This window comes from Malaya genurostris, chromosome 3 (assembly GCF_030247185.1).
Source record: "Malaya genurostris strain Urasoe2022 chromosome 3, Malgen_1.1, whole genome shotgun sequence".
In the NCBI taxonomy this organism is placed as follows: domain Eukaryota; kingdom Metazoa; phylum Arthropoda; class Insecta; order Diptera; family Culicidae; genus Malaya; species Malaya genurostris.
The window spans coordinates 35,566,930-35,590,227 of NC_080572.1; the positions used below are offsets into that span (position 1 = coordinate 35,566,930).

The following is a 23,298-nucleotide window of genomic DNA, read 5'->3' on the forward strand; positions in this document are numbered from 1 at the left end:
CAGTGGAGCACCTCTTCTTTTATATCTGCTCCAGTTAATCGATGTATTTTAAAAAAGAACAAATCTATGTAATGCTAGTAAAAATAAAAAAAAAATTTCATAAATCACGTCCAAAATATGTATAGAAGACATGGACGAAACGATTTGTTTTTTTTTTTAATTTGAAGCGGTTGAAAAGTTCCCCGTTTCTGATTAAATTTATACTGATTCGGATCAAATGTATGTATGTGGCTAAAAAAGAAAAAAAAAACAATTATTTTCTCACAATTTTTCTTAATTTTAGATCCAAGCTAAGTATCAAAGTCTTCAAAAAATTTTCAAACATGGTTTGAATGTAATCAAAAAATATGAAAAATATATCAATTATTATTTCCAACGGTTTTCCGAAAAAAAGCATCCCCAAAATAGGATTTCAAACCACTAGCACACTAGCTAATTCCCTTAATGAAACAGCCGAGCTAAAAGCAAACGTAAAGATAACACCTTCGAGGATAAATAAGGTCGAAATAAGATTCGGCTTACACTCGTTTGAATTGGAAACGCACACTGAAAGCGTTCGAGCATAAGAAGGAAATTACTCCATTTTTTTTTTCAGTAGATTGGTTTGATTACGTATCCGATGACGGTTTTCATACTGTCGACAAAAGAAATCCGGGAAAATAAATGAACCCAAATTTTGATTCAAGATGTTAGAAAACGTGGGTGAGTTATGTCAGAGACATAACTGGCTTACGTGAATACGAATTAAACTGATATACTTCTGCTTCCAATTTTCATACAACCGACTTGATTCAAGTTCTTATTACTAACGTTGGTAACTGTTCCCTTAATCACCTCAGCTCCATAATTCATCTCATATAGAAAAACCGTGAGTTAGTTCAACAAAAGTATTGCTAATTTTTCTCTTGATTTTTGCACAAATATTGCCATTTGGAATTCGTTGTAGACCGTATAACAAGCAAAATATTATGCTTACTCGATCAATGAAATGGCTATTGGTACCATTTAATAACATGTTGATGCGCATCGACACGGTTAGCTGCAACAGGGTAATTTTTCATTATTTCGCTAGCCTGCATCGGTTCCGTCGCCATTATAGAAAAAATTAAGTAAAATTTCCTTCCATAATTAAGTTACCTTGAATCGATTAGAAATTGAATAAAAAAACTTACTGTTTACTGTCTTTTTCGGCTGCTGAAACTACATTTACTATGCTTGAATATGTGATATTTATAACAATCTTGGAACAGGTATGTAGGTCAGACAAGAAACAAAATATATCAATAAAACGGAAAATAAGTGATTTCAAGTATAATGTTGGCTACGTGTAATCTCAGTACAAGAATGGCATGCTCTTACCTGTGCAAAAATTTATACTTTAACGGCGTGTCTGTGATATTTTTTCATGCTGCAAAACCTCCTTACACCGACATAAGCTGCACTGTTACTAAATGAAATACAATGTAAAGCAACGGTCAAAACCGAGTTCGTTCTCGCATCTCACCCGACACAGTCGAAAATCGTTTACGGTCGAAACAACAGAAACAAAGACAATACGCCAGTGAACAATAGAGTGTACGGAATGGTCAAATACGATTTAACAAAGCCTGAAACTTGGCCTGCAAGACCGAATTCAATTTGTATGGATTTCAAGCGTTGCAAAGTTAGACCAGCAGCAAATGAAATTGAAATCTTACTTAAAGAACGAATGCATCTAGACGCTAAAAATGTAAGTGAGATTCAATTCAACAAGGCGTCTAACTGTGTGTACATTATGTTTAAACGTGAAAGCGATGCACTTGCATTCGCTTCGGCTAACAACGAGGTGCACAGCGTTGAGTGTGACAACATTAAATACAAAATCCCTGTGCACATGGTGGACAATGCCATAGAAGTACGCGTGCATGACCTTCCCCCGCAGGCCACCGATAAATTCGTTCGGGAGAATATGTCGCAGTACGGTGAAATCCTTTCCATTGAAAGGGAAGTATGGCGGAATTTTTTTCCCGGCATCCGGAATGGCGTACGAGTTGTTCGTATGAAACTACGTAAGGCAATTCCATCTTACAATATTTGTGGTCAAGGTGGGACACGTCCGTGTAAAACTTTGAATACCTATGAAAATCAGCTGGTTACATGTCAGTTTTGTGAACAACCTGCACACTACGGTAAACTTTGCACTGAAACTGCGAAAAAGACATCTTCAACCAAAGACAAGGTCAACCGTTCAACAACGAAAACTAGTGAGCGCAGTACTGCAACCAATGTACAACAAGGCGCATCTAAAGCAGCTAGCAACGAGCTCAAGACTACGAACAACAAGGAAAACGAAACGAAGACGGACACCAACAACAATACATCCGATGAGGCAATGGATGACGAGGCGAGCCACGAACAAAGTGCCCTCAACCCTCGCAGGAGGGAAATGGAAGCTCTTCTCCTCCTAGAAAAAGAGTGACAACGAGATCCACTTCAAAAAATTCTTTATTTAAAAAATCGGCTAATGCTAAAGCTTGTAAGCAAATAGGCCAGAATAAAAATATCTTTAAAAAACGGTCAAAACCAAGATGAAGAACGGAAGCTGTGATTGGCTCGTGAAAACACAGGTCATTTCAAACCGATTTTTCAATGGTATACTATTAAATACTAGAAAGATATGCAATATGTGTTTAAGTTGAATGCTTCCGAATCGATTGACAGTTGAATTATGTATATAGTTACATATCAAAGGATTAAGAGAACTTGAATTGTAAGACATCTTTCAAACTGCTGAAAATTTTATCATAAACGGCTTATAAAATTTCCGATTGCATGATGGTATGCTACTGCGTTAAGTACAACAAGAGATATCCACGATTATGTTCTACCCATTCTTGTACAGAGTAAGTTCTAAAAAGGCGTCCAAAGTAAAGTAAAACGTATTCACGTCAAATAAGGAAGTGGTGCATAGTTTTAATTATTGATTGTAACTTGTTAATGGCAACCATGGAAACAAATCCAATAGATCAGTATTCCATTTATCTTATCAAAGAGAATGTGACAGATGAACTACTTGAAAGGCATACATACATCAATAAGTCTCCAGGTTGACAGACAGATTGAGTCACTAATTAAAAATCCCTTTGTGTGTTAGTCATTGTGCTTTCAGTGACGCTACTTTTAGAAAATTTCGTGTGTTATAAATTTCATGTGTTTATTGAATACTGTTACGGAATGACAAAAACAAACTATGTAAGCACAGAAATGGCTTGATAAACTTAATACTGGCACTGCTTCAAACAAATGCCAATATTGACTGGTATACTGAATTAAAACGTGGTCGTGCAAACACCGATGATGCACCACGCTTTGGATTCGGAAATCGTTTCAGAAGTTTATTCAACCGTTATGTTATATCGAAACGTGAAGTTGATAGAGATATCTGACATAGTAAAGATATCAAAAAAATGTATTCACAATTTTGCATGAGCACATGAATATAAAAAAAAAGTTTAAAAGTGGATGCCACGTTTCCGCACAACTGATCAAAATGAACTTATCGCTACGATGGCTAAATTCCTTGAATTGAATTTGGAATTGCTTCCGCATCCACCATATTTGCCTAATTCAACAACGGTGACTGTTTTCTGTTCTCAAGTTGTCAGTGATTTGATGCGAAGCAAAATGCGTTTCCTTGCGAATTGGGAATTTGAGAAAAAATGTTGTACATGCATCCAGAGAGAATCATTTAAGCGTCTTCTGTGTGACATGTTCTAATACGCATTATCGAAAGATTCTATATTTGATCAAACTCTAGTGCGACAATCATATTCCCAATAACTCTGAACAAACATACACATTATAAATTATGTCGAAATCGATTCCAAAATGAATCCTCCAGTACTGATGGTTTGTTCTCAATATTCCCAAGATATTCTATGCTCAACAAATCATTTCTGCCCCATCAGTGGCTCATTTGTGTCACAATCATTTCCATATTTTTCAAAATATCAATCGTAAATCAAACCTCGCATTCTGCAATCGTCATCAATCAACGGTACGATGGAAAACCGTAAGGCAAAAACAAATGACTTCCATTCGAATATTTCCAAACAGGCCCTTTTCAAATATAATACCAAATGTTAGCTATCCCCGTCCCACGAGAGGGGTTTCAAATAGATAAACAGAGCCAACTGAATGGCATTTATTAATCTGTGCTGGGCGCCCCAGTATTGGTGTAATGGATCGCACAAACAGCAGACAGGACCGTTTGAAAAATTTACCAAATATAACACCATTAGGATTATTACTAACCGGTTCGTGCACCATATTTCACACATCCAGCACTAACTATTGGCCATCGTTCAAACAACATTCCACCCGTCAGATAGCGGTGGTGGCGCCGAAACTCTGATAGTACGGCCAAATCTACATCTCCTGCGTTCTGGCGTTGCAAATAAAACTTTTCCTCCATTCGAGTTCAAATTGAAACAGGAGGGCACACGATCAAGCACCCATAAATAATCGGGGAGAAAGTAATTTGTTTGCTGAATGGCAATGTAAAGTAATTGCAAGCGATCTGTTTTTTTTTGCTTTGTCGACGGGCGGGGCAAACGGACGGGACCATGGTGTTTCCTTCCCGTACGCGCCGAGCTTCGGATGCACACTCCAATATTGGACCGATGAAGGATAAACATGGACCATATGACGAGCGTCATCGAGAAAAACGACGATATGCCACCGGCGGGATGAACATGGACAATTCTAACGCTGAAATTTGGAGAGGACCAGGCGCGAAACAAACATTTCGTTTTTTCTTTTTGTTTTCTCTCTCTCTTTGCCATCTGACAAAGTGCATTGCCATGCTCGAATGTCAACTGCGAGGGCACCGTGATCATTGGACAGGCTGCTGATGGATTGACTCTGTTGGATGCCAAAAGGATGTCGCCAGATCCGGTAACTCTTCTGCTTCTTTTCGTCGTACGGTAAAAAATAATGCTTGAATGTGATGAAAATGTGATGTTGGAAAAAATCGCTTTTTACAGACAATGACGATAAAAAGATTTTTTTTCAAATTCGACAGTTTACGGTGAAATCAGCTGTCAGCAAAACACAGCGCGATTGAAATAATGTTCATTAAAGTATTTCAATACAGCTGAGCAAATCCAGAATTTAATAGCAGGAAAAAGGGCAAAATCTGGGTAAACTAATTTTGATTCAGATGAAACTTTGCACACATCTTCAGTATGACAAACCATTTGTATGACAAGAATGAAGAGACTTTTGCATCAATACTAATTTTAATAAAAATGGAATGTTTTTTTTTTGCATGAAAATTTCTTCCACTCGTTGTAGCTAAGAAACTGTTATTGGTAGTGAAATGGCGTCGAAAAGGAAATGGTAGGAAATCGATATTTTATCGAAATATTTAGACATAAAATTTAAAAATCTTGTTCAATTGTACTCATTTTCTTCGAATCGTTGTTAATTGTACGAAATTGATGCATACTCATCGAATACTTTTTCAAAAATCAAATCATTAGCTAAAAAAATCCCATAATAAAGGAGCTGAAATTACATCACCGTTTTTATTTTCTGTACGTTTCGTCTTGGACTCGGCAGTGAACAGCAGTTTATGTGGGACTGTTGTGACACCTAGCAGTTCAACATAAACCGCTAAGCAGATGTAAAGTTTCCGCCATTTGGATAACACTAGTCAGTTAGGTATCATATCAGTCCGAACAATACGAACCGTAAAGAAAACAAATTTTGAAAAAAGTGGCTTTTCACAAATGTTATCTATATTTTCGAAGCCTATGAGAGTTAGTAAACGGCTTTGTGTTGAACTTTGTAAATTTATACTTATCGATTCTATTAGTTATTCTATCCCATGAACGATAGAACCAGTTCAACACTCTATCTCGGTTCAACACAGCCCATATTACACCTAGCACTCATAAATTATTCACTTTGGCGGCTCCAGTAACAACAACTATCGCCAGTGAGCAAACAACTACGGCTCGTTCGGCTCGCGCTACTATTCATCACTCCAGCTGACCGTTCGGTTTGGCCTCGTAGTGCTGATTGATGTTCAGCTCCGGCAGTAGTTCTATGTAAATGCATACAGCCGCCATTGCCGGATCAGACGAAGATAAGCCCCACTTTGACCGTTAACAGTTTTGGAGAGATTTTTCGTGTCGAAAATGTCATGAATACTTGTCACACCATGCAGATGAAAGTGACGGAGTATAATCGACGCTTGTTCTTTCAAATTTGTTGCCGATGGTCATGTTTCGCGAAACACTGACAAGGTTTCTAACGGTGGGAACTTCCTGCAATCGACCGTCGAGGAATAATTATTATGCATAGGTAAATATTTACAACGCGTTCGGACGGAAAATTGCTTCTCATCAGTTAAACTTTGGGTTAAAGAGGGGGAGCTGCTTGCTGTTTGGAAACTGTGCTTGGAAAGTCGTGCTCTGTAGGAAAAGCGGACTGTCTCCCATTTCAACATTGTTGGTTATAAAGTTATACTTGATTGGCGCCCGGGACAAAATAAGAGATTTGCCGCCCCCATCGTTGGTTTAGTGAGCAAAAAAAAAACAAAGCTGAACTCCATCTAAAGCATTATTACTTTAAAATTTAAAATTGTTGCGCCCAGGTCGAATGGCCCCTTAGACCTAACCCCCTCCCACCCCTGTTTGATTTCGACTGGGGTGATAATCGTGGAAAACAGGGAAATGGCTGTCTCAGTCTTATAATACAAACGAATGTTGTAACAGTAAACAACATTCGTTTGTATTATAAGACGTTTTCCTGTTTTCCACGGTTAGTTAAAAAAAACAGTTCATCGATACAGCTTCTTTATTAACATCATAACGATTTGCTTTAGTCCTCTTACAACGAAGAACCTTCTTTAGCTTGTTTCTGATTTTATCAAATAAAAACGTGCTTCATCTACCTAGCAGTGAGACGATATCTTTTTGTATCAATTTTTAGTCTTCATTAAATTATTATCATGATCGTCGTTTTAGGTGACAGTTTTAAATGTCAATCACTCATTACCCTGTATTTTCGGAACTTCAAGTCGGATCGAAAAGAAAAAAAGTATGAAACTATAGAATTAATCCTTTGAATCTAAACGTGTAATAATCGATTAGGCGTTCCATGAGATGTCAAAGTGAGTTCCATATTAGAGTTTTTGGTCATATGACAATGAATGTGTGATTCGTATAAAAATTAATTAATATGGCCAATAAATTGAAATGGCTTTGAACTCAACTTTGAAGATTTTTTGGTATCGTTATCTTCTATGAGGGTTTGGATTTTTTGAAATTGGATAAAATTCAACAAGTTTGTATGGGATCACACGTCGTTTGATTTCAATTTTTGTGTATAAAATTCGTTTTGACTTTCCTTGGGGAAACGATTGAACTCCTCTATTTCCGATACTTTCGGAACCGGAGCTCTGAAATCATTCTAGTCGAAGTCAGTTAAATTCACCTAAGGGATTGTAAACCATTTCATTTGATTCGATAGTTTTGAAAATCAGTGTAGCCATTTTTGAGAAATCGTAGTGCGTTCCAAATAAAATTTTTGGGTACTTTTAGGGATCGAAAACCGAATTTACGAAAAACTGAAAAAACTTTATTTGATCATCGGCTATAAAAATTTGCAAACTCAATAAACACAACAATTTATGTGAAATTGAAATTTTTGCGCTAAATTCACTGTACACTTAAACCTCCATTTACGTAATAAACGGAACTTCGTAAATCGAATTATGACGTAAATCATTTACGTTATTTGGAATTTTCAATGTAAAAAAAGATTACGTTATTTGGAATTTTCAACGTAAAATAAGTTTTCCCTATGTATGTATCTCAGATTTGGAAATCGGATGTAATTAAAACAACAAGAAGTTTTTATGGGATATTTATACCTTTCATTTGAACCTTAGATAGAGGAAATCAGTTCAGTCATCTACGGTAAAAATGAGTGACATTATTTTAATTTCATTACACATATCATCCCGTAGTTCCAGAACCATAAGTAGGATTGAATTGAAATTCTCGGGCGTTGTATGTGAGCATAGAAACTTTCACATGAATTGGTAGAAATGTAGAAATCGGTAAAGCCATCTCCGATCAAATTGAGTGAAATTATTTGTCACACTCATTTGCTGACATATAATAAAATATGTTCTTTAAACAATTATTGTTGAAAGCATTTGAAATTAATATAACTATGAAACTGTTTTAAATTCCAAAAATCTTTCAAATGCATATGTCATATTCTTACAAAAATGTGGCCAAATACGAACCGTACTAAAAGGTAAAATGTCACGAAAAAGGATGCTTAAAAACAATTGCATGCAACACTTTATAAATCGTGCTTCACTTTGCTCCTAAGCATCGCTTTGTCATCAAGCGGTCAAAATTTCAACTGCTGTAATAAGGGGAAATGTCGCTTACACAAAAATATTGATAATTCCGTTGAAAATAGAAGGATTCTAACAATCTATGGCTTGTTGGATAGCTATTACCGTGTGAAATCTAAGTCTCAAATCATATTTTGTATGCAAGAACAATTGTGGCAAATATTGATAAAAAAATTTAAAATTTTTACATAACTCGTACAACTCGAAAAGTAAACATTCGATCTCAAAAACATTCAATAGCGTTCAGGCCGACGAAGAAATCTTCCATTTGCGACTTGTTTGATCAAAATTGATACAGTTATCTCTCGATCTATTTGTTGACAACACACATACACACACGGACATTTGGCCGAATGTCATATACCAATCGATTCAGCTCGACGAACTGAACAAATGTCCATATGTGTACGTGTGTGTGTGCGTGTTTGTGTGTGTGTGTGTGTGTGTGTGTGTGTGTGTGTGTGTGTGTGTGTGTGTGTGTGTGTGTGTGTGTGTGTGTGTGTGTGTGTGTTGTCAACTAAGAGGTCGAAATCTCAGAGATGGCTGGACCGATTTTTATCAAACTAGTCGCAAATGAAAGGTCTCCCCGTCACCCAGAACGCTATTGAATGGTTTTGAGAACGGATGTTTACTTTTTGAGGTATATGAAGTTTTATGTCAAAATTTTTAGTTTTTCGACAGTATCTGTCACTCTTGACCTTGAAAACAGAATATGTTTGTATATTTAGATTCCACACGGTAATAGCTTTCCAACAAGCCATAGATTATTAAAATACGTCCATCTTCAACAGAGATACCGACATATTTTTATAAGCGACTTTTCCCCCTATTCCAGCAGTAGGAGTTTTGTGCATTGTATAACAAAGCAATGCTTGGGAGCAACGTGAAACACGATTTTTTATACTGTTACATACAATTGTTTCTAAGTACCAAAAAGACTGTGTACAGCATCCTTTTTCATGACAGTTTGCCTCGGACCGATTTTAGCACGGTTCGTTTTTGGCAACATAATCGTTCGAATATGGCACATGTAAGCCAGATGATATCAGCATTGTCGAGTTGGAAGTAATTCCATAATTATATCGATTTAATCTACTTACAGCAATGAATGCTGGAAGCACATAACTTCCATATACCACACGACTCAGTTCGTTGAGATCAGCAAATGCGTGTGTGACAAATAATTTCCCTCAATATTCTCGGAGATGGCTAAACCGTTTTCTACAAACTCAGATTTATATGAAAAGTCCCGGGTTGGCGGTTCAATGCATAGGGCGCTGGTCTTACAAACCAGTTGTCGTATGTTCGAGCCCCGACCTGGAAGGATTCGTAGTGTCAGTAGAATCGTAGCACCAGCCATGCAACGGTTCTGTACACTCTGAATCGGCTGCGAAGTCTGTTGAAACAGAAGGCCGAATTCCGCTACAGGAATGTAAAATACCAAGGCTTTTCATTTGCAAAGTAGTATACTCCCAAACAAGGTTCCTGAATTACGTTTGGATCCGACTTCTGATTGCGGAACCACAGGATGATATATGAAACGAAATTAAAATAATGCAATTAATTTTTCTCGTAGATGGCTGAACCGATCTAAGATTTAAATGAAATCTAAGAATCATCTATGATTCAAATGAGAGGTCTTAAAGTCCTATGAAACATCTTACTTTTTAGTCAGATCTAACTTCTGGTTTAGGAGATACAGCGGTATTCGTTTTTGGATTCGGAATGTACCCCCAAATTTTAATTCGCACTACAATTTCTCAAAGATGTCTACACACTCCACTGGTGAATTTAACTGATTTCGGCTACACCGATTTTAGAATTCCGGTTCCAGTATCGAACCGTTTCTCGAAACTCAATCATTTCCTCAAAAAGGCCAAATCGAACTTCAAAAACAAAAATTCAAATTAAAAGACTTGAGTTCCCATACAAAATTGGTGAATTTTATCCGATTCTGGAATTACAGGATGATGAGTTTTTAAAATTCATACCGATATAGAAGATGCAAATCGTTTGGCGTATTAATTTATGGCCATTCGAATCATTTTGGGTTATGCTTGTTCCTGAATACCAGCTCTGGAAGTACCATAAATAATGACGAAAAACTCTAAAGTGAAACTTACTCCGACATCTCATGGAATGTTCAATCGATTGTCACACGTTAAGATTGAAATTCGATATGATTTGCAGTTTCGACATTACAGGATAATGAGTGATTAAAATCTCAATTTGCCGTTTAAAACGACGATAATTAAAATATTGTCATGAGAACTAAATCACCTAAGAATATCCATGCAAAAACCACATGCGAATTGATAGAAAAACGTGATTAATCCACCTAGCAGTGAGATGATACTTTTACCGGTTACTTGAAATCAAAGCCTCTAACTGATCATTTATTTTGATTACAAGGTTAATTGTGACAGATATCGTAAGAAGAAACTGAAAATTTTGCCAGAAACATTTATAAACTAAAAACGCAATCATCGAATCCAACAAATAAACTTTTTCTGACTTAGGGATAGATCTCTTATTCGAAAATAGTTTGATCAAAATCAGCGCAGTCATTTCTGAGACATCGATCTCTGTCTTCTGCATACACATGTAGAAACACACATAAGCACACAGATAATTTCACCAGCTAAATCGAACGGTAGATGAAACTCAATCTTCCGGGTCTCGGATATTTTTTCCAAAGTTTGAGCGAATTTCATACATTTTTTATAGTCATAAAAAATAAAAAAAGCTTCAAGAAGAAATAGATTCGTAATTGAAACTTTTTTCATAGATTCGTAATTGAAAATGTTAAGCAATTCCATGAATGAAGATATCAGAACAGTAATGGCCGTTTAAACCTCTCATTAAAAAAAGTCTTCTGTTAATTTTTGTTTCCAGAAAATAATTAGGACGAACGATGCATCATCGTTGGGATCTGAGTGAAGACTCAAGCCATGTCTCATTCACCCAGTAATCCAGGCTGAATCCGATCGCCGAACTACGGAACGAGTATTTAGACAGCATTATCTTTAACGAGCTGAACCCGCCTTACCAGCAGCACTTCCTTTTATACCGCTGAATTGCAGCCGAAAATGTTAGCCTTTTTTTCGGTACTTGCTCTGATTTTAACTTTATACTTGTTCGGTCAGTTTTTCATCTCATCTATGAACGGATACAATGGTTAGTTGTTTTCTGTCCATTGTTCGTATCTCAAGCTGCAGGAGAGATTGTAACTTTTTTTCTGTTGAGAATTTCGTTAACCGGTTGGCTCAACTATGTAACCACTCTCTTCTTTCATATCGATACTGAACGACTAAAGTCTGACCATTTTAATTCGGATCATGAAAAAAGAGGAGAATTGATAGCGATGGACATGTGGATAGTTCGTACTATAGTTAGTAACCGGAATATTTTTCCCAATTGCATCTGCAAAATTCATGGTGGTTTTGGGTTTCTCACTAGTTGGGAACCCAAACTCGAATACGATAATCTAAACCACAAATTGCATCCGCCTTGTGGACCGCTCTCGGTACCAGAAGAAGACTAATCGAGATAGAGCGGGGGATGATAAAACTGGAGAATCGCACATCTATAAAGGAACAGCTTTTTTCCCGGGTAAAAGGATCGCCAAATAGGACTCATCTACTGGTTCGCTTGCAATAAAAACTACCGAAAGGTGTAGTTCAAGTGGGAAAATGAATGCGTTGGAAGAGTTTGTTGGCAAAACGGTTCGGTGACGCCGCCTCGTGGAGCGCGGGATCACTCGGATGTCATAAAATTTGAGAGAACAGTTTTCAACAGCCGTAAAATTTTATTCCGTAGGTGATTTCCGTGAATACCTATACGAGATGGGCTGTTAAATTTAACGACTGTCGGTCACCCGAAGCATCTCGAAATTCAAGTGATACGCTACATTCATCCGAGTGAATAGCATCGAATCGTCGAACGTCGAATGTTCTGGTGGCGTCCCCGTGAGGTCAACGAAAACACGGTACCCAATCAGATAATTAAAACCACTTGAAAGTTTGCTCATCTATGGTAGAATAACTTACCAATAGAGCCAACCGAATGCTGTCTTACACAGTTGAAAGTTAGCTAATAAGACGAAAAAAAGTATTACATAAAATAAAAGAGCTCTTACTATATAACTATAAAAGCGTGTTGAAGGATTGAATACCAAAAACTTGTTCATTTTATTTCAATAAATTTTAGCATCCCTTAGACCGGAGGCTATTCGACGTAGGTTAATTTATGACATCCTTAAAGCGAAACATATCTGCTGTAATAATTTGTCAAGAATCCCATAAATCTGATCCTCTTGCTACGATGGCTGGTTGCCTTTCTACTTCCACCCATCCTCATCAGAGCTAGAATATGTATTCTCGGCCTTCCTCATTCATTTTCCGCTATCGGATGGCTGTCATTCATCCTTGCTCTGCCATCATCGTCGTCGTCGTCTTCGATGGAATGTGAATGAACAAGTTTTCGTCTGTACGTTTTGAACGTGGAGGGGAAGGGTGCTAGGGAAAAGACGAGCTAATTTTCCTCATCTCGACAGTAATTGTCTTCTGATCCACTTTGATTCCCTAGCCAAATTTATCCAGGATAGATTCTTTTGTTTGGTGCACTGACTCGATTCGCTTGGGGTGATTAATGCAAAATCTTGATTTGTCATCTCGTTAGGAATATGCTGCCGTACTGGGAGATAATGTTTTGACAAATTGTTAAAGATCATTAACTTTTGGAGTGAAATGCTGAAACTTGGAATTCGTTATTTTGTGACTAAAAGCGAATGTGGACAATTTTCTGTTTTCTTTAAGTTTATGCACAATATTCGGGATGACAGAAATGTTGCTCAAGCTGGGTTCATCGTTACGCCTACTTAGCGGCTCAAGTTAAACTGCTTTAGTGCACTAGCAGTGATCTTTGAACTGTTTTACACTGGTAACTCGAATCCGAAACTAGGCAAATAAAACATATGCTCTATCAACGCAGCAATTGAACACAGAAAAAAAATTATGAATTTTATAGGTAACAGATTTCTACAAACGATACAATTCAAAACCACTTAATCTTTCAAATGACGCAATATTCCACTCGCACAAAATTTTAAACGCTCCGAGTGTAATTTGTACTCGGCTACCAAGTGCCACTGTATGGATTTTTATGTATTAATTATTCAATGAATAGATATGAGCTCTGTTGTTCAGTCGAGTAACCGATTTGCTTGTGATCTAATGTTTCTCGGTTCAAGTCGCACTGCTGCTATCGATCTTTTGTTTTTTATTTTGTTCGAATTCAAGCCATGTAATTTTCAAATCACACAATTTTACGTGTTCTTGAATAAAAATTTGTGTAAAATACGACGCTCCATTTATGTGCATCTTATAAGATGTAGAATCACAAGAATTTTTCGAACTGTGTATGACTTTCAACCTTTATAGACTCAATTATCTCGGATATGGCGTTACTATTTTCAACTATCTTGCACAGAAAGAAAAGATGAAATTTACACGACATGTAAACCGATAGTACTATGAAATAGACATCAGTTGAAGCGAAAATTTGATTTAAAACCATGATTGATGTAAAATTACATTAAAATTCATTTAGTTTTTCATTGAACAAGACTGTATATTTACAAACCGCTTCGTTTTGTTTTGTAAATTTCCATTCAATTGCCTGCTCCAAATATGTGCATGAAAATAAATGTAAAATCACAAAATATTTTTATCTGTGTGGGCTACTATTGAGTCATTGTTATAGTTCGGAGAAACGAGGTCGCAGTTGAAGAAATCTGTATGAAATGTTCAAAACAACCAATGTAACTATGAGAGATTCTCTTTTGATTATTGCGAAATATTCCAGCTTTTCTTAGTAATTTCTTCTGTGCAGATTAAAAGATGATAGCTTTAGTTATTTTTATCGGTTAATAATTGGAGGGGAATGATTGCTAAGAGTACCGTAATAATCGAAAGAGAAAGTAAACAAAGAGAATCTCTCATTGTTACATTCGTCTTTTTGAACATTTTATACAGAAATATCATCGTAGACCATTAAACCGCATTTTTCGGCATTAAAAATGCCTTACTCTTCATTATACGGTGCCGGATGTCAATGAAAAGTTTAAAAAATAGTTACTCGACTATTTCTGTCATAATTTCGAACGAATATAACTTCTTTATTTGTTGATGGATTTATATGTTTCAACCACCAAACCATTCGAAAACTCTTTACTTGAATGTGCATTTCCCAGTGCGAAATATTTTACGCGCATTATTCTGTCTGGAGCGGTCACAACAGCTAGGCTCTATTAATTTTGAGCAGGTAATATACGAATATTGACTCCGGAAGGATGCGCAACGCGAAGTAGAAATCGCTCTGCACACCAGCAGCGGTTTGCTTTCCCGGAGTTTTTTTACGGCTTGCCGTTTAACAAGATGGTTTGCAGAACGGATATAATTCACGATTATGGCAACAGGCGAATTATCTTAGCTCTTTTTAGGGCAAATCAAGCAAATAATTAATTCGATATTATTACAATTTCATCATTCGGTTTCATCAAACTGAATTTTATTTAGAGCAAGAGTTGTCACACATTATAGCCCTTGGTTCCAGTGAAATAATAGTGAAATGGATAATAGTTGAGTGAGTGATATCAGAAACATATCCGGATTGACGTGAATACGAATAACATTAGCTCACTAAAACTGAAACTGTGCACATATAAAACACGATAAAAAAAATTGGGACTAAATAAAAGACAAAACAATCATAATACTAATCATAGGACTAACGTCACACAACGAAAGTAGACATAATAGAAATAGTTCTTCATAATAACGCATGCTCCATCCAATATAATAAACATTCAAACTAGAGTTGTTTTACAAGTCTGTGGAAATATAATTCCTTGTATTTACCTAGAGTCGTGACCTCTACCATTAATATGATTTCGTTAATATTTGAATTACTGCATTTTCAATGTTATCGCAATCGGTCGTGTCTTGTACACAACCCAGTATTTTTTTCTATCTAAACAATTTTCTATTGGATTAGATAAGTTGGAATGGCTCTTGGCCCCCGAAATACTGCTATATAATTGACACACACAGCACTTTCATCTAACCGCACAATTTTCTCAATGATTGTACAACCATTTTGAACAAACTTAAGCTACATATCAATGCTACGGTAAAGTCACAGATCGCGTTCAAATTGAAAACACTATTTTTTCATAGATTTTCCAACCAATTCGACCAATTTGAGCTCATATGAGTGCGTATGGTCACAGACCGTGTTCAAATGGTTCGTTCCGGTGAAATAATCCTATAACACAAACAGCGGAACTTTGAACAATTAGAAAGAATAGAACAAAATCCTTTGAGCTTTCTAACTTCTTCAGAAAACAAGTGATTTTTTGCAGCTGGAAAATACACATCAAGGTCCTTATTACCGGTGTCACTACACGGTGAAAACCAAGTGAAGTGACTGTGATCCTTATTATGGGTATCACTTCACGTTGGAAATCAAGTGAAGTGAATGTGAAAGTGGAAGTGAGAACGGTAATAAAGGCCCAAGTTACGCAAACATTTTCTCACTGCGTGAAATCTGATCAAAAAATGCTAAAAGGGTGGAGCCGGGTTTGCATATAAAAACTACAAACAGAAAAAATAATTGATATACGCTGTTTGAAAGGGTTTATATTGGAGATGATTTTCCCAAAATTTTAACCCTTTAACTGCCATATTGGAGGAGTCCCTACCCTATTCTTCTGGTTTTCGTTTTCAAAAATCTCTTTAGCAAAAAAAATGAAAAAAAATCAGGAATATTCTAGGAATTATGGGAAACGTTTCTGATTTTTTTCAGAATTTTTCAAAATGTAATTCATGTAAAAAAATTTGTTCAAAATTTTCGATTTTTTTTAATCGCATTCACAATTTTGGTACCGCTCTAGATTTTACATCAAATATCATTTATGAGTACAGTACGCTGTAATTTAAAAAAAAACGTAGACGGGAATAATATCAGAATTTAAAAGAATAAATGGTATTTAGTTCTAAAATCATATATCAAATGCCCTTAGAACTAAATACCTTGCGTTTCCATCTACAACTTGAGTTCAGGGCTTTAGAACGAATTTTCATAAGGAAGGACCAGTGAGAGAAACACGAATCAAAACTAATTAATTGGCAAATATTTAGGATTTAATATACGGTTTAAAGTTTTTATTTATGAACTGAAAAGTAATTTTACATTTCTTTTACATTTATTGTATTCAAATCAAATAATAACTATATTTAGTAAAAAATCTAAAAGACAATTAAATTATAGTTATTTTACAGAAAAAAGTATTACTAGATACCAGGCGCAAAATCAAGGAAAATCCGAAACCAAGCGAAATCTAAAAAACTGTCAGTTTCAAGGTAAAATGTTCGTCGACATTCAGTGTCACATGGTATGAATAGCCAAGTTACCTGAAATTGCTCAACAAAACAGCCAAAGTCGTACGGCTTAAGCTCATAAAAACGAATTAATCAAACTGGGATCGGACTGACAGTGAATCCGTCGAAACAAAATGTATGAGAGGGAAAGGCTTTAAAATATAACACCTTCCCACTCGAATAATGGTGCGTGGCGACGATATTGTGGTAGTTCATAAATTCGTGTATTCATTCATTTATGACCGCGGATAAGGATACAAGAAAAGTAATACGCCACCATAACAAATTAATCAACGGCGTATAAACCACGGTTTTCAACAGCTGCTTGGATATCCACCTATCGTACGTACAGCTGAAATTGGTCAGCTACGATCGCCAGGGCATGTTATCAGGATAACAGACTGTAAAGATTTGAAAATGGTTCTTGTGATTGTGATTCTGGAATGTGATTCAGAGGGCTCAAGAAAAAGAGAAGCATAGCGAGCAAGGTAGATCGATCAAATGAAGGCAAAGAGTGGTCATAGTCTGAGCTGTATGGAGACGACTTCTAGATACATAGTAAACGGGATTGAGCTGATACGTAAGAAAAGTACTCCACGAAACACCAGAAAAAAACCATTAAGTACAACCAAATTCGATGAACTATATTTGCGAAAGCGTTTGAAATTCTATTTTTATGCACAGCTCAGTTTCTCATTCATTCTTAGTTAAAACATATTTCGATTAAAGCAATAAAACAATAAGGTTTTCCGAAACTGTTTAATAAAGGGGTCGTCTTCAGGAAATATGAAAAAACTGGAAAAAATCACTTTAAAAGACCATGTTGTTTGTATAGAAAATCGACGATGCGAATTAATACGTTATTTTTGAGTCTTCGGGACTTGCTGCAGGCGCTTCGACTTGATTTCTATCTAGTTTATAGTATTTCTTAGGACTGCTAATAACTAACCTCGAAACCTCCAGATTATCCCGCAAGATGTTGAAGTTTGAAACGAACTATAACCGTCCGCTGGGACACATGTTCACTAATGCATTCCCTCCATCATTGCTTGGTAAATCGAGCCAAGCGTGCGGGCGTGTGTAAATAACATCAATATAATAATAACATTTTTTTATTATTTCAATACTCAAGCCCTGAGCTCAAGTTGTATATGGAAACGCATGGTATTTGGTTCTAAGGGAATGTGATATATGATACCTACTAGTGATATATGCTGCACTAAATACCATGCGTCTCCACCGGATGATGCAAATTTGATGGAGACGAATGGTTTTCCGAATGATTTATTTGTTTAAAGTCTGATATTATATCCGTCCACATTTTTAAAAAATCTGAAGAAATACTTATAAATGATTTATTTTTGATGTAAAATCTAGAGTGGTACCAAAATTGTGAGTGCGATTAAAAAAATCGAAAATTTTAAACATTTTTTTTTTCACAGGAAATACATTCTGAAAAATTCTGAAAAAAATCAGAAAGGTTTTCCATAATTCCTAAAATATTCCTGATTTTTTTCAATTTTTTTGCTAAAGTGGTTTTTGAAAAGTTTAAATAAAACGAAAATCAGAAGAACCACCCTAACTCCACCAATATGGCAGTTAAAGGGTTAAAATTGTGGGTATATTTGTATATTTGTATATTTGAATCAAGACGCTTTTGAAATAAGAATTCACGGGGTTTCACTGGTTTTTTATTCACAATTACAGTTTAATTCTATTATTTCGCGTGTCACGTAACAGAACAGACTTTTAACGCGGATACACTGATGATTTTGTAAATAACAGCTCGAAATATGTAATAACGTTTGCTGTACACGGTAAAAGTGTAGTGACGTTACAGTGATATAGTATAATGCAATGGTAGTTGTACAGAATTATTGTCAAAAATACCAGTGTTCAGATATGCATCTGGCGACAGATGAAGTTGCCAGACTTTTTTATTTTGTGTGGTTTAAATTGGCCAAGGTCGAAGATATGAAATGAGCTTATAATCCAGAGTTCTTGCGTGCCAAAACCCTACCTAAGAAAGTTCATAAATTCAGCACTAGTCTTGCAATTGTCCTGCACATTGCCTATTGGAGGTGAAAGTAGTCGAAACAATAGATCAAGTTCGTTTCTATTCTACCATGATATATTTCGGAAGTTTAAAAAAATGAGTGTTATTTTTTTATTTAAGGATCTTTTTCAGGTCCGTTGAGTTTTTATCAGTATCTAACAGGAAAAACAGATTAGAGCCAGACGAATAAAACAGTAGAAATTAAATTTGCGAATCATCGAACAGACGGTACTCGAGCCCGTAACTTATTTTATCCTGGGTAAACGATCTGACTACTTGTTTACTCTGTATGTGAAACACACGAAGTATAAGATGTATTCCATTAGAACACAGGAACCGAAAACGTTCAGCTGTCTTCGGGAGTCACACAGGTCAATCAATAGTCATAGATGGTATCCTTACCGCAAAAGAACAGTCCACACTTCACATCACCAGTCTAATTCGCCCTCTTTTTCTGCTACCATACTTTGATCTTCAATCTGTTTTTCTCGTTAACAATAGTTAGATTGGACAATATTGTGTTCGAGATCACAATCATCACTGCTGCCACCACACATCAGTTGAGGTCATTATGCAGGTGAAGACGCCGATGTACTTCAAATGCAGCGAAAGAGGCAAACTAAAAAATGTCTAATCATTTCAAATCTGCTAAACGGTACAAATTAAGCTGCTAGGTGTAGGTAACCGTTTAATTTGAACTACTATATTGCTGATGACTCGAAGACGAAACACGAAAGAAAATGAAATTAATTTTGTGCACTTCACACAAACTAGTTACACACGTAACTAAAATCCCTAAATGTTCTCAAATCATTGTCTGGTGGCAGAAGCAGAAGATAAAATGGAATGGTGATTCGATGCGTGGACTGACCTCTTGTGAAAATGATGAGATACAGATACATCCATTAGTTGAACTGCGTGCCGCCCGAGCACAACTGAGCAAATGTAGGGTAGTTTAATCAGCAAACCGACCTCCACGGTCAGGACATGTTATGGTTTATAGGTCCATCTCTGCGGTAATTCCTTGATAATTTTCATTCGTTAATCACTTTTCATAATGCTTTTCTCGTTAGATTAAGACAGACCCTTAAGTCTTGTTCAAGGCGGCTTTGCTAAGAAAAGGCTAAGCTTCGGAATAGGAACCTGGTCGGAAACGTAAAATGTGTTAGTCTAATCCAGTACGTTATATACGTGCTTTCTTGTTAGATTGATAATTACTTGATTATTTTTCAAACTAGCATTAAAATTGACAAATTGAAATGGCGCAATTTTCACTTTTCACATGCAATCAACTGTACTACTTAATAATAAAAAACCATTTCAGGAAAACTTTTCATGTTATATTCTCGTCATCGAATAAATTCTCTAGGCTCACGTCCAACCTGTCAAGCTCTAAAAGTTGCTTCATTCGTTGTAGTATATCTTGAACCAAGTAACATTTATAGTAAAACAAGCAATTATGAACCTTACTCCAGAGCCGGAAGATTAAATTCGAAGACTCGTCATCTTTTCTCATCTCGTTGCTATCATTGATATTCAAATACTGAGCAGCAGAGTTATTTCCATTGAACGGTTCCCACAAAACCGAAATCTTGTCGGTTTTCCTCGGTGTTGGGTTACTAAAAACAGTGGCAATCATATTTATATGAATTAGCACAGTTACCTTTCACTTTTTACAAACCCATATTTGACAAAGTTGCTAATTTGCTCTACGTTCTTTTCGGCCACCTTCCATTCAGTTTCAAATTCACTTCGATTAGTTAGCGCCTGTTCCACATTGTACGGTGAAAACAGATAACCCAAATCGTCTCCGTGCATGGCTCCAACATAACTTGCATCCAAATCCTCTTTGTAATACTGATTCTTATATTTTCCAAATTTTCCGTCGAATTCGAATCGATAGTAGTAGATAGGTGCCCGGTAGAGATCTTGCTCGTGAAGTTGCTCCAGAAGCTTCTTCACTGGGTAGTACATATTCGCCAAATCACTTATTTTTCCATAGAAATGCCGTCCAGCTCCATTCGGTTGAACCTTTTTAAAAAGAACACTAGCCGTATGCAGCATATCCGAAACTAACATCAGCGATTTTCCATTGTCTCGATTTGGAAAATTTTCATCGGCATAGAAATGTTGAGCAGTACTGAAGCACGGAATGAACTCCATTGCCGTCATCCCAATCATCAGTGGAACTTGGTTGGCTGGTGCCGCGAGGATCATTTCATGGACAGGTTTTGTAATAAGAGCCTCAGGATCTTTTTCATCTTCAATGGTGGGTAGGAAAATAGGTAAGCCGATAGACGTAAAAACGAACCGTCTGGGAATCGAGAATAGTAGAAATAGATCCTGGAATGGGGCACTCATCAATTGTTCTTTTGTGGAAATGTTGATTGCTTTCAAATAAGCGGGAGTGAAATGTTTCGGATTGTAGATCATTGCCGACGGTGCAAGAAGGGAGCCGGACATGGCGATGGCTCGATGGAACAATCCACCGAATGAATCCAAATAAAGATGGTAGGTAACCGAGTGAGCACCAACACTCTGCCCTAAGAGAGTCACATTGTTTGGGTCGCCTCCGAAGGGTTCAATATATCGCTGAACCCACTGTAAGGCAGCGAGTTGATCTTTTAACCCGAAATTTCCACTGATGTTGAATTCCGGATGTCGAAGAAATCCCAAAACGAATAATCGGTAGTTAAAACTGACGATTAAAACTTCCTGCAACATAAAACCGGTTTCGTTATATTGACCACACAAACAGAAATAGCATCTGATTACGTTCTCAATGAGAGAATCCACACCGAACATATCGGTTTGAGAAGACCAAATCGCGTAGCTTCCTCCATGAATATATACTAAAACAGGATACTTTCGATTCGTTCCAGGGACCTTAGAAATAGCCGGACTGTACACGTTAAGAAACAAACAGTCCTCATCTCCTAGAACCTTCGAGGCCAATTCCAATGTGTTTAGTTGTGCGCACATATTTCCTATTCTCGTGTATTCTTCAAAACCACTGGGAGCTAGCAGAACTGGACTCTGAAATCATAGAATCTTTGAAATCATCGGATTTAACACACGACACTGACCACGCACTTTAAACCTTAATTTTCCGATCGGTGGCTCTGCATACCTTATTCCCAAATATTCACAATACGGTACCCCATTGAAAGTTTGATTCGCAACACCCCATCCGGAAGATCCATCGACAAAGCTTACCGTACAGGGATTCACATCCTGTCCAGCAATCGAACTAATATCCAGCCCAACCAAAATACCGATCCATACGAGAACACTCATCGCGTAGGAAATACCAACAACTACTGACAATTGTTTTGATACTCAACTGTTCGCCGTTGTTCCGCATCTTGTCGCCGTCGTTGGGTCGTAAAATGATCAGATTACATACCTTAATGTATAGTGAGTTTAGCATCTCACCGTGCGATTTGAACCCGTCCTCGGGTTGCACTCAGGCAAAGGTCGGCCGTGAAATGATAAGGAAGCCCGATGCCCGGCTGACGCACGACAGACAGTCTCGCATCGCTCGGTACTCGGTGTTTAGTCAATTCTCGTCAATGATCCGCTTAATTCTAATGTTATTGCCTGCGCGTTACATCAGCTAACCGAACAACGCGCGCAAAGCTTGGCAATTGATAAATTCTCCGTGGGAAGCAGTTTCAGCGGCTTTGTTCTACGTGTTATTCATGAAATAAAGAGCTAATTCTGTTATGTAGAGGTTTACGATTTGTATTTGATTTGTAATTTAATCCAAACTATTGTTTATACTCAGCCGATTTAGTCGCAGGCTTAACGAGGATGAAAAGTAATCAGTGCTATTCTAATCACAGAAACATTACTTGACTTATTGAAAAAGTGCACAGTTCGAAAAAATCTTATTATTTTACATTTTATAAGAGGCACATAAATGGAGTTTTGTATTTCACACAAATTTATATTCCAGAATATGTAAAATTGTGTGATTTGAAAATTACACGGCTAAAAATCAAACGAAATAGAAAACATAAGATCGAAAGCAACAGCGCGACTTGAATCGAGAAACATTAGATCACAAAACACACCAGTTAATCGACATAGTTACATTCGGAGCCTGTAAAATTCAGTATGAATGAAATATTGCGTCATTTGACAAGTTAATTAGTTATGAATTGTACTATTTGTAAAATTATATCACCTGTAAAATTCATATTTTTTTCTGTGCAATAAACTCGGGTATCTAGCTTTTTTCTGCTTTATGGCGCTAATATGAAAAAAATTGAACTTACACTTGACGTAAATCCAAGCATGCCGTAGTTTCTAGGGTGATGATAGAATATCACATCCATTAACAGGAAAAAAATGTGTCTGTTTCGATGTCAAATTCAACT

The 23,298-nt window shown here is 36.6% G+C and overlaps 2 protein-coding genes across 13 annotated transcripts in view; both read right to left on the reverse strand.

Moving 5' to 3' along the window:
- LOC131435488 (uncharacterized) overlaps positions 1-23,298 on the reverse strand; it is a 682,557-nt gene that overhangs the window by 371,373 nt on the left and 287,886 nt on the right. The window lies entirely within an intron of this gene.
- On the reverse strand, positions 20,235-22,708 carry LOC131435490 (juvenile hormone esterase-like). Of its 3 annotated transcripts, none has more exons than XM_058603429.1 (4): positions 22,010-22,708; positions 21,692-21,952; positions 20,598-21,631; positions 20,235-20,535 (listed from the first exon to the last, which is right to left on the reverse strand). In XM_058603429.1, exons 1-4 carry the CDS (start codon positions 22,211-22,213, stop codon positions 20,250-20,252), a joined length of 1,785 nt encoding a protein of 594 aa, XP_058459412.1. In that variant the 5' UTR covers positions 22,214-22,708; the 3' UTR covers positions 20,235-20,249. The 3 variants fall into 3 exon arrangements, with proteins under 3 accessions (XP_058459412.1, XP_058459413.1, XP_058459415.1); XM_058603430.1 differs by having other exon boundaries at positions 22,047-22,177; XM_058603432.1 differs by having other exon boundaries at positions 21,692-21,945; positions 22,010-22,148.

Excerpts from the sequence above, each read along its gene's own strand:
- LOC131435490 (XM_058603429.1), bottom strand. The coding sequence starts at position 22,213 with ATGAGTGTTCTCGTATGGATCGGTATTTTGGTTGGGCTGGATATTAGT. Across the intron at positions 21,953-22,009 it reads TCGGAAAATTAAGGTTTAAA|AGTCCAGTTCTGCTAGCTCC; the intron begins GTGCGTGGTCAG and ends CTATGATTTCAG. Across the intron at positions 20,536-20,597 it reads AGCAACTTTGTCAAATATGG|TAACCCAACACCGAGGAAAA; the intron begins GTTTGTAAAAAG and ends CACTGTTTTTAG.